The following is a 15,733-nucleotide window of genomic DNA, read 5'->3' on the forward strand; positions in this document are numbered from 1 at the left end:
GACACAGAGCTGACCCCCGCTGCGGCTGCCGTGGTTTCTTCTTCCAGGAAGGCGCTGGCCTGCAAGATCTGTTATCGATGCAGATGGCTTCCACCCCAGCACCACGTGGCTGGGCTGGGGGACTGGGGCCCACTCAGCCGACACTCAGGAAGCGCTGGCGGCCAGCCGGACAGCTGCGAGGTGCGGGGCAGGGACAGGCCAAGGGCACTGAAGGGACAGCGGCTGTGGTCAGGTCAGCCAGAAACTGCCCCTTTAATGAAGAGCAGGACAGCTCCATTGCTTAGATTTAAGGGAAATTTTATTTAGTTTTCTCCTAAAGCTACCTAGTTTAAAAACGAATTGAAAAAAGAATTGACGTCAATAGAGAAGAAAAACCTAGATAGACAGACAGACAGACACACACACACACAAAGGGAAGACGGCAAGGTCAGGGCTGTCTCATCAGATTCTCTTCATCTTGGAAATGAGGTCGTCACAGATCCTGGTCAGCTCATCGTTCTCTTTAGTCTGAGGAGGAGAGTCGCGCCCCTGGATCGCTCACAGTGCCTGGAACCCAGAGCCCCCCGAGGCTTCCCGAGCTGCGAGGGCTGCCTCCGCCCCCCGCTCCATCCAGCCCAGGGGCCCAGCCCACCTTCTGCTCCACCACCTTCTCCAGGGAGTGGACACGCATCTGCTCCTTCCTCAGGACCGCCTGCAGCGCCACAGCGTCCGTCTGGGCCTTGCTGCGGACCTGGGCAATCTCCTCACTTGCCCTAGCGCGGCAGAGGGCCCAGCTGAGCCGCGGGCAGGGCCGGACACCCCCAGGCTCCTGCCCCCGAGCCCCCGCTGCCCCGCCCCCCCACGCACTGCTGGAGCTTCTCCTCCGCCTGGGCCTTCAGCGCCTGGTATTTCTGGGCCTCCTTCTCCACCCTCTCTATGTAATCCTTGACACACTTCTTCAGCGACTCTTCATTCTGGGAGGAAGATGGACGCTGAGCCCTGAGCCGAGGCCCAGCTCTTTGGGGATTCGTGGAGCAGCCGTGGACCAGGCCACATGGGAGCAGCCGCCTGTTTCCCTGCAGACAGCCCAGGCCTCCCTGACCCCTACCCGGGACCCTGCCCGCCCTTCAGGGCCCTACCACGGGGTTCCCTCCAGGCACCATTGGGGAAACTGGGTCAGGCACCAGGCCCACAGAACAGCCTGTCCCGTTCCCCCAGCCCCAGGCTCTGGGGGCAGGGTGCCCTGCCGCCTGGGGGTGGGGAACAGCGCAGCAACCAGCACAGACCCATGGTCTCTGCGCAGGCCCACACGGATGCCTTGTGGGCACCCGTGTCCAGTTGCAGGTGACAAGCGGAGAGCCCAGGGTGCGGGCAGAGGCAGGGCTGAGCCTGGCCCACCTGCGGGCCTGGCTTCCTGCCAGGCTCCGCCCCAGGGCTGTGCTCAGCCCCTCCTGCTGGGCCCCGCCCCCGCCCCGGGGTTGTCCAGCACCCACCGTGCGGTAGCCTTCGATCACCTCCTTCTGTTTCTCAAACCGCTTGAAGAGGTCGGAGAACGACTTTTCCATGGAGTGCAGGTCGGCTGTCAGCTGTGCTTTGTCCTTCAGGATCTTCTGCATCTCGGCCTTGGTGAGCTCCTCCTGTTTCTGAGCCTCCTCTGGAGAAGAGATCAGCACCTCGGATCGGTGGGCGGCAGGGCATCTGCCTCTTGGGACCTCCTGGGGTGGACCTTCAGGGCTCCAAACGCCCAGAAACCGAGGCAGCAGGCACTGAGCCCAGACCTGTCCTACACTCGGGGCTTCCAACCCGGACACAGCTGGTGCCCAATATCCATGGAGGCCGCCGGGGGGCGCATAGCCCCCAGAGCAGGGTGGACACTGCAGCATCAGGGAAGGGACCCAACCTGCCTGCCTCCCCCCACCCCCATGCAGGGGCGGGGACTGGCACTCACCCATCACCTGGTAGACAGTCCGCTCAAAGCTGTCCATGATCTTCCTGTGGGGAGGAGAGGAGCACATAGGCATGAGCCGAGTGCTCAGCGCGCGTGCACACACACACCTGGCGCGGCCGGTGCACTCACCCCATCTCCAGGAGCCTCTCCTGCAGCGCAGTGCACTTGCCCCGCAGCGCCTCGTTCTCCTTCTGCGTGGCCTCCACCTGCGCGGTCACATGCCTGCGTTGGCCCAGGGCCGCCCCCGGCGCTGACTTCTCCCGCCCCACTTGGTGGAGTCCTGCGCGGCGCAGGGGCGGGGCGGGGCGGGGTGGCCTGAGCGGGTGGGAGGTGCTGGGCGCCGCAGGGTCCAGCCCAGGCCTCCACCCGCTTAGACATTGCCCCAGCCTTGTCCCTTCACCGTGAGGACGCTGGGGGGTGTTCCCCCGGGACAGCGCAGACCCTCACGCCATGGGTAGAAACAGGACACCCGGCTGCCGGACCGCCCGGTTCGGGTCGGGTGAGTGGAGCCTGTGATGCTGCCACCCCAGCCCCACCCGTGCACTCACCGCCGAGTCCAGGTCCTTCTGGCTGTACTGCAGCACGTCCACGATCGGCCCCACAGGCAGCAGTGGAGCCCCAGGCCCGAGGTCACAGGGAGCCGGGCCAGGCATCTGCGGGAGAGACGGGTGGGGCCGTGAGCTCCCCCCGCGCAGCCCCCCGCCCCCACCCCCACCCCCACCCACCCCCTGAAGCCTTCAGATCCGCAGCACGTGAAAGCCGGGCCCTTAGAACAAGCGTGTCTCTAAAGCAGAGGGGATGAAGCACTTACAGGAACGCCCGGGGCTCCTGGGAAGTCCAGGTCGAGCAGCTGGGCCTCCAGGGGGCTCCCAGAGAGCGGTGCGCCCACACCTTGAGCTCGGAGACTGGGAGAGACGCCGCCTGCCCTCTGTGCGTGGCTGGGGCTCTGCTCGGAGGCCAGAGGGCCCACGCTCGGGACAGGTGGGCCCCGCGGCCCGTCAGGCGGCCCGCCTCTGCTGTGGGCACACAGGGGCACGCCCACTCACTAACTGGGCCCCTGGGCGGCCCGGCCCCCGCCCTCGCCCCTGCCGCTGGCTGGGCATACCTGCTGAGTGCCAGCCCCCGGGGACTGTCCTGCAGGAGCGGGTCGAAGTTGAGGTACAGTGACTGTTTCCTCAGGGCTGATTCTTTAAACTGCGAGGGGGGAGCAGGGTCAGCAGTGTCCCCAGCGTGCCTGCCCCGTCCCTCGGGGGAGCCCAGCCCACAGGAGATGCCTCTGGGGCCTGAGCCAAGTGGTCTGGGGGCTGGGGCAGAACTGTGCTGGAAGAGTGGCTGCAAGCAAAGGGCCTGGGGTGACGCCGCCTCCAGGGATGCAGAGCCTGCCCTGGTCAGCAGGGCCGCGACAGTGCTGGGTGCTCACCGAGGACGCCCCGAACTGCTCCAGATAGTCCACCTCGGCCCCTGCACCTAGGACTGAGAGGGCGGTCAGCAGCCGCCCGCCCCCACGGCCTGCCCCCCATGGGCCTCAGGGGAGACATGGCCAGGTCAGCCGTGTGCCCCCCGGGCTGGCACTTGGCTGTGCCCAGCACAGCACCCCTCCCCGCGCTCCTGGACCAAGCGCCCTTTGCTGTAGAGCAGGGTTGCTCAGGGTGCCTGGGGCCGGAGGGTTTGGGGGCGTCACAGAAATGTTCCCTGGGAGCCAGGTCAAGCTGGTTGAGAACCACTATGGAGAAGTTCTTTACTATCAGATAATCTAAACTCTGCTTAAAAAAACTCAAGGGTGACTGACGCCATAGACAAATATTTAAAATTGACACCAAAAGCCCCAACAGCAGTAGAACAAATTGGGTTTGAAAGTGGACATCTGTGCTTCTGAAGACACCATCAATAAAGTGAAGACAGGTTTTGCAAGTCATGTACCTGATGAGCAATTCTTATCTGGATTATATTAGAAATCGGTACGGCGTAATAAAAAGAAACAGTTTAAGCAAAACCAGGCAAAGAACCTGAGCAGATGAAGGTCAGGAGCACGTGCACAGCTCAACATCAGGGAGCAAGACCTCAGACCCCACGGAGCTGGGCTGGGCGGTGGCTCCCTGAGTGCACCAGGTGGGCCCCCAGGGGCCTCCGCCCAGAGACAGACACCAGTGCACGTGCTCCAGGCAGCCCACTTCTGATGGCCAGAGCAGCCGGTGGAAGGAGACGAGGCGCCATCCTCGGCGGGGGACGCTGCTCGGCCAAGAGAGAAGCCCGACCCACCCTGACGAGACGGCAGAGCGTCACCGACACACAGTGGCATGTGGCGCCAGGGCCCCTGGGGCAGAGGTAGGCTCCTCCCGGCTCCCAGCCCTGCTGGCACAGTGAGGGCCCCACAGAGACCCCTACAGAGACCCTCAGCCCGTGCCCAGCCTGCCTCAGGCCTGGGGTCTTCATGGGATGAAGATCTTTGAGCTCTCCTGGCCCAGAAAGGCCCCGGCCGCACTAAGGCTGCTGAGCCTGTGTCTCTGTGGGCGGGCGGCTCCTCCTCTCCAGGGGCCTCGGTTCACACAGCCCGGCCGGCTCGGCGGCCCACTGCCTCCTGTGCCTGCGCTGAGGATGGATGACCACGTACCCTCCACGGGGTCCCGGAACTGCTCTCCACTCAGGTCCAGGATGGGCTCCGGCCCCCTCTTGGCGCGGGGCGTGGGGTCGGTGGGTGCAGTTGGTGGCTCGCTGCTTGGGCTGCTGAGGGGCGCCGAACTCCCTGAAGAGCCTGAGGTCCCCCCCTGAAAGGGAGGCGGGGTCACCGCGGGGCTGGCCACAACTAGAGAGCAGGGGCAGCGGCATGCCCTCCCCCACCAGCCCCCCTGCCCGAGATGCCCCGCAGACATGGTGACCGTGCCCATACCTCACCCGCCGCTCCTGGGGTCCTCGCTGGGGCCATCGTCGTGGGTGTGTCATCTGAGCACTCCTGCCTAAAGAGATGGCATCAGCAGGGCCCGAGCCCACCCCCAGCTCCAAGCTGCTGGGGTCCTGCGACCCCTCCCCTAGAAGCCAGGCTCAGGGCTGCATCGGGGGCCCCACAAAACCTCGCCTGCACAAGAATCACGCTCCTCAGAAGCGGGCAAAGCGCCCTGAGGTCGTTTCAACTCAAGTAAAAGCAAAACTAAGTGAATCCTATGGTTGCTAGGAAATGGCAACTGAAGCCAGCCCAGGAGGCTGGGCCCACGCTCAGCACCGAGCGCAGCCTGGGAGCGGGCGGTGAGAGGCAGACGAGGCGCCAGGGTATTCCTGGCCCTTCCAGAGGCACAAACAGCCCTCCTGGACTACACGAGCATCCCGCCCATCCCCGGGGGGCCCCGCAGCAGAGGGATGCTTCCCTGCTGGTCCCCAGGGACTGCAGTGGCCCCAGGGCCCCCACCTGGGGGACATGTGGCACCTCTGGTCTCGCATCTGCCCTGGAGGACCACCAGCCCGTGCTCACCGGCTCAGAGCCAAGGCCTCTGTGGCCTGGCCACTCTGCGGGTGCCCTGGGGGCTGGGCCTCTCCACTGTCCGCGGCTGGGTTACAGTCTGGGTTGTCCGGCTTGTCCCAGCTCAGGCCGTTGGACTCGTGGAGAGCGAGCTCGCAACCCTTGCCGGCCTCCAGGGGAGCCTTTCCGGGCCTCGCCTCTGGTCTCCTCAAGGGGGGCTTGAGACCCAGGGTCTTCCCTCGCTTCCGCAGTGGGGGCGGCCTTTTGCCAGCGGCGTCAGAGAAGTCGAACTCCAGCCGGACAGGCCCGCTCCTCAGAGAGCCAGCTGCCTGGCCACTGGCCTCGTCCCCCCGAGCACTGGGGTGTGTGGCCTCTGCAGCCTCTCTGGGGCTGGTCAGGGCTGTGTCCTCGCAACTGGCAGCCTCCTTAGAGTCCGCTGGGGCCACTCCAGGCAGGTCCACGAGGGGTTTTTCTCGAGGGTGGGCACCAGAGGGCGAGGCGGGCCTGGTGGGGGGAGCAGGGACCCTCTTCGAGTCCCCTCCCATAGTGCTGAGTGGGTCCTCTGCCGCGTCCTGGGACGCTACCCCAGGGGGCTGTTCTGGAGCCGTGGGGCTGAGGGGCATGCTCTCCTCCGAGGGCCGAGGGTGGACGTGCTCCTCCCGGGCGCACTCAGGGCTGCCGGGCGCTGGTCCTTGGGAGGCCTCGGTGTTTTCAACACTCTCTGGTATCTGGGAAAAGCTTGAGGGACCCAGGCTGACCAGGGGAGCTGAGGGGGGCCCACCAGGAGGCTGGTCTTCAGAGGCTGGTCTCATGTCCTCTGAGGGGGGCTTGGCGTTGGCCGGTACTGGCTTCTGGAGAATTCCATGGGTGGTTTTGGTGTCTGTTTCCTTCGTGAACTGTTGACTTTTCAGAAAACAAACTTAGTTAACACTAAGGAACCAATTAGTACTTTAGTTAGATTTTAGTCCACGTGAAAACATTAACTAAATACAAAAATAAGAAGCATTCTGTCAACGCCCTCCTTGGGATCAGCTTTCACAAGAATATTCCCACAAGTCAGTGTTGGTGGGCCCTGGAGACGCAGGTGAGCAGAGCAGAAAGCTGACTGACAATGGTCAGAGTTGAGCTTCCCCATTCCAGCCCCCTTCCCCCTTCCAGCTACGTGATCAGGGACAGTCAGTACACACGAGGGCCAGGTTTCCCACTGGAGAAAGGCCAGGTGCAGGCCGCGGCCTTCGGGAGATGCAGGACCCTAGATCCCCGCGGCTGGAGCGGCTCAGAGCCGGCGTCTCAGCAGCCTGGCCTCCCCCTCTTTGGGCTCTGAAGAAACGACAGTATTTGTCACTCTAAGCCCATTCGGCTGAGTCTCAAACTGGAGAGTAAACGCCTGAAGCTGAAAAGCAGCGAGGAGGTCTGGGTAGAGGGAGTCAGGCGCAAGGAGCCCCCCAAGGGGAGGCGGGTGCGGCCCGGGCGTCTTACTTGAGCGGGAGGTGAAGGATGTGCTAGAGATGTTTGCTTTTATACCTTTCTCTGCACATCTAAAGTCTGTTTAAAAGAAAAAGCAAGCTTTGAAGCGTGTAAGTCGGAAAAAGTCAGAGTGAGGCTGACTTTTATGCCAGCAAGGCCCCGGATTCCCACTCTGGATTCAGTGGGTCCCTTGGGGGCACTCGCTGAGTAAATTCAGCCTAATGTGGGGTGAAGAGCCGCCACCGGGGTCCCCGTCTCTAGACAGAGGCAGGAAAGCCTGGGTGTTCACTGTGCTGACAGCCACACCCAGCCAAACACCTAATGCCAGGTGAGGCTGCAAAGACGCTCCTGCTGGTCAAAGTCAAGTGTTTCAAATCTGATTCGTCAGACGGAATCACATAACAGACAGCTCCTGTGCCTTTAGCAGCAAGGCCTATCCGTAAGCCCTCTCCCAGGCTTACTGCTGAGCACGGGAGGAGACTCCCGAAGAGTGCTAACACAGCAGCAGAGCCACAGAGCATCCCCTCTGGAGACCCTGCCAGGGCACGTCATGAAGTTAGAGGAACAGAGACCAACGTCACTTTGCTGGCACAGCACAACAGAGAAGCAGAACGTCAAGTCCACGCTCCCTCTGTTTCACGACTCACTTCCCAGGGACAGACCGGGCAGAGCAGGACACACAGCAGAGAGCAGGAGGAGCCTAACCGGATGTGGCAGACTCTGCGAGCAGAGCTTTTCTGCCGAGTCCCTGAGGCTGCGGATGGCAGTACATCAAACACCCCACACTTACTTCTCCTTCTGGGCACAGACTTGATGGCAGTTTTCTAATCCTGTGGGGTCACCCAGAGCAAAACAGGCTTCGAGCTTGCTGCCCACGTTGGGACTTAAGATCCTTTGTGTCTGTGGGTCCCGCAGAGGTGTCTGAAAAGTCACCTGTTGGGGAGAGAAGAGGGCACCTAGTCAATAATTCAAGTCTTTGACGCCCCTCTGGCAGCACCAGGCCCTGCCCGAGCAGCTCAGTAAGTTGCCAGGAGAGCAGACGGCAGGGTGACCTCTCGTGTGACACACGATAGAGCGAACACAGGGGTCCAACGTGCTTACCTTCACAGCTTTGGCTGTGCTCCTCGGGGGCACATTCTCTTTCTGTGACAGACGGAGCACAGATGGTCTTCCGGTAAGTTCCAGTGGTGAAAACAGGAAGTCGCAGTTTTCTGTACTTTTGTCACCAGTGACATTTTCGTCACTGAGGATATGCAGACTCATTCTGGAAAAGCAGATAGCTGGGTGTCAGGAGGAGGGCAGGGGACCCTTTGTTGTCTGGACGCTCACAGGTAACAGTGACAGGGCTGACTCCACGGTGCTGCAGGGAGATGTCCCCCTTCGGCACAGGTGGGTCTGACCTCAGGCAGTGTGTCCTCTGCCAGGCAGTCCCCATCCTGCTCCGGGGGAGCTGCCACCTCCCAGGAGTAAGAGCCGGAGGAGCCTTCAGCTCACAGGGCAGGAGGGAAGGCTCAGGTGATTAAAACAACTTGAACTTTGTGGGTCAAAGTTCAGAGACAGAAAAGGGCTGATCTGTGATGAAACTGAAGCAGCAGAGGAAGCCTGGGCCCCTCCATCAGGTGGAGCAGCTGCCAAGTTTGTGGAGAACAGAATGCAATAGGGCCCAGCAGCACAGCCGAGGAGGAGCTGGAGAAGGTAACGAGCAGCAGGTGTCGAGTCACCTGTGGGGGGTTGAGCGTCTCCATCAGGGACCTCCAGTCAGGCCCAGGGGGTTCCAGGAGAGTTTCATTCCTCCTTCCTGAGGCCCTCACGATGGTTAGTGCCATGGCATTCCCAAATTAGGAGTCACCAGAGAACTGGGCATTTGCCTCGTGGGGGCACTACAGGTATTTGCTGGCGGTGGGGACCCTGGGGCCTGTGGCTGAGGAGGCCAGGTGGCTGGGGCAGAGGGAGAAAGGGTGGCTTTCAAAAGAGGTGAGGTCAGGGTGACAAGCCACCCCGAAGAGCTTTGGGGGTGGGGGCCGCCTGTGGAGGACAAGAAGGGTAGGAGGGATGAGGGCAGTCAGAGGCTGTGGCACTGGGCCAGGGGTGGGTGGTCAGCCCCTCTCGGCATCAGGCTCACACACTGCGTCAGAGGTGGGAAAGAGGAGTCGAGCCAGGGGCCACTCACTGTGAGGTTTGGCCTGAACAGCTGGGTAAGCAGGGGAGGGGGCTGGATGGCTGCAGGACACAGGACGGAGAGAAGGCAGAACAGAGGCCGCCTTTCTGGCAGACCCCCTCCTTGCGCGGGGGAAGGCGGGAGAACAATGACGGCAGCCTTCCGGAGTTTGGCTTCTACTAACACTGAGGGCTTCTGATCAAGAGGAGGGGTCTTTCGAAAAGAAGAGGGCTGGCCGGGGAGGCGGGGAGGGACTGGGGACCTAGGGTGAGCGGGGTCTGCGGACTAGGTGCGGCAGGAGTCGGCGATGGGTCCGGGTGGGGCTGCAGCCAGAGGGGCGGGGATCGGGAGGCCAGCGCTGGGCGCAGGGCAGCGAGCGCGCCTGCACTCAGGCTCGGAGTCACCGGGCGTCTCGGGAGGCGGCGGCGGGAGCCCATCTGCTCTGCTCCCGGTTGCGGTCGGGCCGGCGGGAGAACGGCCCAGACCGCGAGGAGGGCGGAGCCGGAGGCCGCTTAGGCCCCGGTCTAGGAGGAGTCGCCAGCGCGGCAGGCAGACCCAGGCCGACAAAGCCTCAAGGCCCGGCTAGAGGCAGGACCCCACCGCCGCCGCCGTCGCCCCCTTACCTGCCGGCCGCCGCGCGGAGCCCAGTGTGGGAGGTGCCGAGTCCGCGAGCCCCTCTGCCCGCCGCCGATTCAAATACCGACGGTTGGCGAGCGCGGCCAATCAGCGCGCTGCTGGGGCGGGGCGCGGGGCGCCGACAGCCAATAGGAGGCTGAGCGCCAGCCCACGCCCACTAGGAGGTTTCGTTTCCGGGGCTAGGGCACGCTGGGCGCGGTGGACGCCGGATTCCTCAGTAAAGGCGGCTCGCCTGACGCGCCTAGAGGAAAGCCCGCACGCGGGTGGATGGTGACTGCGGAGCCCGCCGTCGCCCAGGAATCCCAGGCTTTGCTTCGGACGCGCCTGAGCTGCGCGGAAATCAGGGCCCGAGAGCCTCTCCCCCGAGTCTCAGTTTCCCCAGCTGGGCAATGGGATCGAGTGCAGCGCCGCCCCCAAGCGGGTCGTGTGGAAGAGCCAAACCCTCGCGAGAACTGTAGCGGCGGCTCCCGAGGTTGTGGGTCGAACGAGGGGCCCGGGAACTTCATTTCCCAAAATACTCCGCGGGACTCCATCTCCCAGAGCGCCCCGCGAGTGCCCCGAGGGCAGGGACTCCGTTTCCCAGAGCGCCCCGCGCCGCTGGGCGCCTACCGGACCCGGGCGCTGTGGCTGGTTCGCTACGCTGGGTGGCGGGCCTCGCCCGGCCGGTTTCCCGGCGGCGACGGCGGCGCGATGGACAGCCCCGAGGTCACGTTCACGCTGGCCTACCTAGTGTTCGCCGTGTGCTTCGTGTTCACCCCCACCGAGTTCCACTCGGCCGGGCTCACGGTGCAGAACCTGCTGTCGGGCTGGCTGGGCAGCGAGGACGCCGCCTTCGTGCCGTATCACCTGCGCCGCACGGCCGCCACGCTGCTATGCCACTCGCTGCTGCCCCTCGGTGAGCCCGGGGCCGACCGCCGGGACCCGGAGCGGGAGGGACGGGGGGTGGGCTCCCGTGCTGGAGAGCCGAGGCCGCGGGCGGAGCGCCCGTGTGATCGGGGAAGTGCTGCCTCTTGCAGGTACCCGGCAGAGAGGCGGGCTCAGAACCCTGGGGAAGGGGGTGGGCTGCTCACTGGGGCAGGTGGTGAGCTGGCTCTCGGGGGACAGGTACCTCGAGTCGGGGTATGAGTTAACTAATGGCCCTAGGGCTGGCCTGTCCCAGTCCTTGGAAGGTGGGTGCGGGAAAGGCAGGCAGAGAGGGTGATGGCAGTCGAGTGTCATTTCCGCCTCCAGGGGATCTTCCTGACCCAAGGATCGAACCCGCATCTCCTGCATTGGCAGGCTGAATCTTTGCCACTGAATACTAGGGAAGGCCCCCACCCCTACCCCAACCCTTTTGAAAAAATATAATTTTATTCATGGCTGTGCTGGCTCTTCATTTTTGCTCGAGGTCTTTCTCTAGTTGCGGGGAGTGGGAGATACTCTGTTGCAGGCCTTAAAGCACGCAGATTTCAGTTGTGGCAGACGGGCTTAGTTGCTCCGAAGCATGTGGAATCTTCCTGGACCAGAAATCAAACCCATGTCCTCTGCATTGGCAGGCAGATTCTTATCCACTGCACCACCTGGGAAGTCCTAGAGAAGCCCTTTTGAAACTTCAGAGAAGTGTTATTGATTGCCACATGAGTTACTTATTATATATCAGTTTGAGCAATAGCATTTATTACTATTTTTGCAAGTTCAAACCTTTCTTGCAGGTCACTGTCTACTTCATTAATTTTGACATGCAGATTGGCCCCCCTCTGGCCACCGGGGGCCTGGAGCGGGCTCCTGTGTCCCTGTGACGTGCTCTTGTCATTCTGTTTACTGTCTGGGACACGACATCCCAGTTCTGGGATGGGGCGTACTCTGGTCTGCTTCCTCAGAGTGGGTGGGATCCAGAGGCCGAGATCCAGTCCCAGGACGGCCTGTGGGCAGCTCTGCACTGGGTGACTCCAGATCCTTGTGCTTATTTGTGCTTTTCTAGCATTTTCTCGTTTTATTCCCTCTACTTGTCTGTGGCTTGTGCAGAACTAAGGTAGTGAGATGAGAATGGTTTCTGCTCACTGGACAAGTCCTCAGTTGCGTCAGCGATGGAGCTGGGCAAGGCCCACCTGCCCTGGGGTACCATGGCCTTGCCCTGGGAGCTGACCATGGCAGAGGGCCAGACCCAAGGCTGGGGATTAAAGGAAGAGGCCTCCCCCAGCCCCACCAGGGGACAGGGACAGCACTCTGGACGTGACCCGGGGAGGCTGGCAGCCTGGCAGCCCCAACCTCTGCTGAAGCTTGCCCCGTCCCTCCTAGGCTACTATGTGGGCATGTGCTTCGCGGCCTCGGAGAAGCAGCTCTACTACCCCAGCCAGACCTCAGAGACCTGGCGGGCCTTCCTCCTGCTTGCGCTGATGCTGCCCGCCATCGCCTGCACCCTGATCTACTACTGGTCCCGGGACCGGTGGGCCCGCCACCCACTGGCCCGCACCCTGGCCCTCTATGCCCTCCCACGGTCAGGCTGGCGGGCTGTGGCTTCCTCCGTGAACACAGAGTTCCGGCGGATTGACAAGTTTGCCACAGGGGTGCCAGGTGCCCGTGTGATCGTGACGGACACGTGGGTGATGAAGGTGACCACGTACCGCGTGCACATGGCTCAGCAGCAGGACGTGCACCTGACCGTGACGGAGTCCCAGCAGCACGACCTCTCCCCAGACTCGAACCTGCCCGTGCAGCTCCTCACCATCCGCGTGGCCAGCACCAACCCCGCTGTGCAGGCCTTCGACATCCGGTAGGCTGGGCCGGGCTGCTGGGGCAGCTGCGCCCTTGGTGTCGCTCAGGGGCGGGGTGGGTGGGAGCTGGTCCCTCCAGAGTGCCCCTCCCTCAGGGCCTCTGCGTTTCCCCTTTCTTCCCAGCCTGCCCTGAGCTGTCTTCCCGGCATCTCGGGAGGAGCACATGGGGGTGTTTGGGGGCCACTGTATTAGACGGAGGCTCGGTGGCTCCCTCAGCCCTGAGCCTGGGCTGGGGCCGAGGCGCTCCTGTCTAGTTCAGGCTGTGGTGGGCCAGCCCGCCCCTCCTGGACCCGTCTTGGGCCTGAACCTGCCGAGGGCTAGGCCCTCTGCCGTAGCTGCAGTTCTCCCACCCTCCGTGCCCCTCTGCATGTCCCAAGGAGAGGCCCATGGGCAGCACTGGGTCAGTGGGCTCTGGCCCCACGGCCATCTCTAGTGGTCCCCACCCAGCAGCACCCACCTCTACAGGCTGAACTCCACGGAGTACGGCGAGCTGTGTGAGAAGCTCCGGGCGCCCATCCGCAGCGCAGCCAACGTGGTCATCCACCAGAGCCTAGGTGACCTCTTCCTGGAGACCTTCGCCTCCCTGGTGGAGGTCAACCCGGCCTACTCGGTCCCCAGCAGCCAGGTAGGGGGCTGGGCAGGGGAGGTGGGTTGCCACAGCTGGGCCGCCATGGACCGCCTCTCCTGGGGTGGGGCAGGACCCCCATCCCCAGGGCGGCCCGACCGGGCTTCCTCTGACCACCTGGCCTGCCGGCAGGACCTGGAGGCCTGCATCGGCTGCATGCAGACGCGGGCCAGCGTGAAGCTGGTGAAGACCTGCCAGGCGGCGGCCGAGGGCGAGTGCCGGCAGTGCTACTGCCGGCCCATGTGGTGCCTCACCTGCATGGGCAAGTGGTTTGCCAGCCGCCAGGACCCGCAGCGCCCCGACACCTGGCTGGCCAGCCGTGCGCCCTGCCCCACCTGCCGCGCGCGCTTCTGCATCCTGGACGTGTGCGCCGTGCGCTGAGCCCGCGGGGGACCCTGCGGCCGCCTCCGGGGGCAGACGGGCCCCTGGGCCCTCCTCGGCACTGCTGTGGGCAGCTCTTCGGTGCGGCAACTCACTGGTGCCCCGAGGCTGCAGAAGGGCCCAGCTGCAGTTTCGGCAGAACCCTCCCGCTGGAGTTCTGCCCCTGGCAGTGGGCGGTCTTCAGCACCCCTGCCTCCTTCACTCTCTTTTCTTCCTACTAGGGGTCAGTGCTGGGCACGCAGAACGTGGTGTTGGGTCCATCTCCAGAGCACCCCCCGAGCTGTGTTCTGGGCGACCCCTTGGTCTGCCCCAGGTGACCCTAACCTAGCCACTTGCCTTAAACGGATGGGGCACAAAAGTCTTAACTGCTCCTCAGTTACACGAGAGACCTGACTTGTCTACGACTGCGGTCTGTCATGCTTCTGTCACCAGGCTGGCCTTTGGCCCTGTGGCATGGACGCCCTCCACTCCCCACGAGGCCGCCCTGAGGACCTGGTGCGGAGCCTGGCGGTGGAGGGCATAAGCATTGCCCAGGGTCTCCTGGTGACCGCAGCCAGCCAGGGTCTCCTGGTGACCGCAGCCAGCCCTCCTGGGTGGAGTGGCCCTATCTGCCCCTGCCCAGGGGCACCTTGGGCTTTCCCTCAGCTGAGTGCGTGTGGGGCTGCCCACCTCTTCCAGGGGCCTGTGACCACGTGCCTTCTGGTGCTCCCACGAGTCCAGGGGATGGGCTGTCGCAGACTCCTGGTCGCACGGCAACGTCTTGTATCCAGATAGCAAGATTGTGGGGACCTAGCACGAGGCTCCCTGCAGGCTCACCCACTTCAGAAGGGAAGTGCCCAGCAGTCAAGGCAATGACAGCCATCTTCCCAATTATTGGTGGGGAGGTGGGGGGTAGGGAGGAAAGTGCTGGGCTCCTGGGTGCAGCTCTGAATGTGACTGTTGGAGGGGCCCTAAGCCTCCTAAACTTGGTCCTTCTAAGCAGGTTAGATGGAATCTGCTGGCTCAACTCAACCAAGGCTGCACCGAGCCCAGGGATTTGGAAGTGAGCAAGCCCAGATTCGTGGTCTTCTGGGGGCACCCACAGGGGATGGCCATCAGAAGGGCAGCCAGGAGCCATGCCTGGCCTCAGCCTGGAATTTTAAACTCCGGCAAGGGAGAGCCAGGCCTGGGGTTGTCTTTTCTACAAGAGACGGTTGCTTAGTTTTATAAAGATGTATCTACTGTAGCAAAGTGGTATGCCATTGAATAAAAGGTTAGTATGAAGTTACCAGTTTTTGTTTTTCCTGATACTCAAACAGTTGGGGTGAGGCCATCTTAGAAGTGGCCCCTTTAATGCGCCTGTTTTCTTCAGAATAAAGGGAGGCCGACTCTTCTGGAATCTTCCCCTGATATTCTAGCTGGGGTCTCAAAAAACTCACTTCCAGAGAACCTTCGTGGATGGGTCCTGGGGGGTGGGGTAGGGGGTCAGAATACACGTGCTCCAGATGCAGGGGCCCACGTGAGGGACACTGGTGATCCAAGGTGGTGAGCCCTGCTGGGCAAGGCCTCCAGCTGTGTGCTTGCTGCTGGGTCCCACGTGGAGCCTGCTGGCGCAGCCGCTTGGCTGGGGGAGCTCCTCAACAGCACAAGCTCTCTGCTCCCTTATGCTGCTGCTGGACCCTGAACATGTTTATAAAGTACATGCAACCCACTGAAAGCCAGTGGACTGGAATTTACCATATCTTGGAGATACTTGATTTTTTTTTTTTTCCACTATAGTCCTCTGATAGTTCAGTCACTAAGTCATGTCTGACTCTGCGACCTCACGTGTTACCGAGCCCAAGCTCACTCTGCTCACTGCACTGCAGGCCAGTGAATCGGAGATGAGGTGTTGAGGCAAGGAATACTTTATTCTGAGAGCCGGCTGACTGAGAGGATGGCTGCTGCTGCTAAGTCACTTCAGTTGTGTCCGACTCTGTGCAACCCCATAGACGGCAGCCCACCAGGCTCCCCCGTCCCTGGGATTCTCCAGGCAAGAACACTGGAGTGGGTTGCCATTTCCTTCTCCAGAGAAGATGGGCAGACTGTCTCAAAAGAACCATGTCTTTGGGGTCTGGATGCCAGGTTCTTTCATAGGTCAGAGATGGGGGACGTGAGGGAACAGTAAAAAGGCCATTAATCTTGGAAATATCTCCTAGAATTGCAAGCCTCAGGTAGGGTATATGTTAATTTCTTCCTACGTTCTACAGGTAGTCAGGGTTCTGAAAAGGCACTTTAGAGTCAGGCAGAGAAGCAGGGTTTTCTGAGGCAGGGTTTATGTATTATTGTCAAGCAGTTCCAGCATGGAGTCAGAATT

The 15,733-nt window shown here is 62.3% G+C and overlaps 2 protein-coding genes across 8 annotated transcripts; one reads left to right on the forward strand and one right to left on the reverse strand.

Moving 5' to 3' along the window:
* Nucleotides 1–285: 285 nt before the first annotated feature.
* Nucleotides 286–10,000, reverse strand: TACC3 (transforming acidic coiled-coil containing protein 3). Of its 5 annotated transcripts, none has more exons than XM_088836625.1 (16): nt 9,627–9,993; nt 7,947–8,109; nt 7,636–7,778; nt 5,391–6,281; nt 4,815–4,881; nt 4,539–4,692; nt 3,348–3,400; nt 3,033–3,121; nt 2,739–2,943; nt 2,476–2,580; nt 2,057–2,133; nt 1,928–1,971; nt 1,494–1,633; nt 847–953; nt 632–752; nt 286–507 (listed from the first exon to the last, which is right to left on the reverse strand). In XM_088836625.1, the coding sequence occupies exons 2-16, from the start codon at nt 8,106–8,108 to the stop codon at nt 442–444; spliced, it is 2,424 nt and encodes an 807-aa protein (XP_088692751.1). In that variant the 5' UTR covers nt 8,109; nt 9,627–9,993; the 3' UTR covers nt 286–441. The 5 variants fall into 5 exon arrangements, with proteins under 5 accessions (XP_088692751.1, XP_055290759.2, XP_088692750.1 ...); XM_055434784.2 differs by having other exon boundaries at nt 1,473–1,633; nt 9,627–9,992; XM_088836624.1 differs by lacking the exons at nt 286–507; nt 632–752; nt 847–953 and having other exon boundaries at nt 1,087–1,633; nt 2,739–2,940; nt 9,627–10,000.
* TMEM129 (transmembrane protein 129, E3 ubiquitin ligase) lies at nt 8,402–14,665 on the forward strand. 3 transcript variants are annotated; one of them, XM_088836627.1, is made up of 4 exons: nt 8,402–8,540; nt 11,917–12,391; nt 12,858–13,017; nt 13,150–14,665. In XM_088836627.1, exons 1-4 carry the CDS (start codon nt 8,423–8,425, stop codon nt 13,396–13,398), a joined length of 1,002 nt encoding a protein of 333 aa, XP_088692753.1. In that variant the 5' UTR covers nt 8,402–8,422; the 3' UTR covers nt 13,399–14,665. The 3 variants fall into 3 exon arrangements, with proteins under 3 accessions (XP_088692753.1, XP_055290760.2, XP_088692752.1); XM_055434785.2 differs by lacking the exon at nt 8,402–8,540 and adding an exon at nt 10,159–10,534; XM_088836626.1 differs by lacking the exon at nt 8,402–8,540 and having other exon boundaries at nt 10,664–12,391.
* Nucleotides 14,666–15,733: the final 1,068 nt, after the last annotated feature.

The sequence above is a fragment of the Moschus berezovskii genome, chromosome 5 (assembly GCF_049115385.1).
Source record: "Moschus berezovskii isolate FMDL1 chromosome 5, NW_MosBer_1.0, whole genome shotgun sequence".
Classification (NCBI taxonomy): Eukaryota; Metazoa; Chordata; class Mammalia; order Artiodactyla; family Moschidae; genus Moschus; species Moschus berezovskii.

Coding starts and splice junctions, on each gene's coding strand:
- TACC3 (XM_088836622.1), bottom strand. CDS start 8,108: ATGAGTCTGCATATCCTCAGTGACGAAAATGTCACTGGTGACAAAAGT. Junction 4,693..4,814: donor CCCCAGGAGCGGCGGGTGAG/GTATGGGCACGG, acceptor CCTCCCTTTCAG/GGGGGGACCTCAGGCTCTTC. Junction 1,972..2,056: donor GAGAGGCTCCTGGAGATGGG/GTGAGTGCACCG, acceptor TCCTCCCCACAG/GAAGATCATGGACAGCTTTG.
- TMEM129 (XM_088836626.1), top strand. CDS start 11,706: ATGGAGCTGGGCAAGGCCCACCTGCCCTGGGGTACCATGGCCTTGCCC. Junction 12,392..12,857: donor GTGCAGGCCTTCGACATCCG/GTAGGCTGGGCC, acceptor CCACCTCTACAG/GCTGAACTCCACGGAGTACG. Junction 13,018..13,149: donor ACTCGGTCCCCAGCAGCCAG/GTAGGGGGCTGG, acceptor GCCTGCCGGCAG/GACCTGGAGGCCTGCATCGG.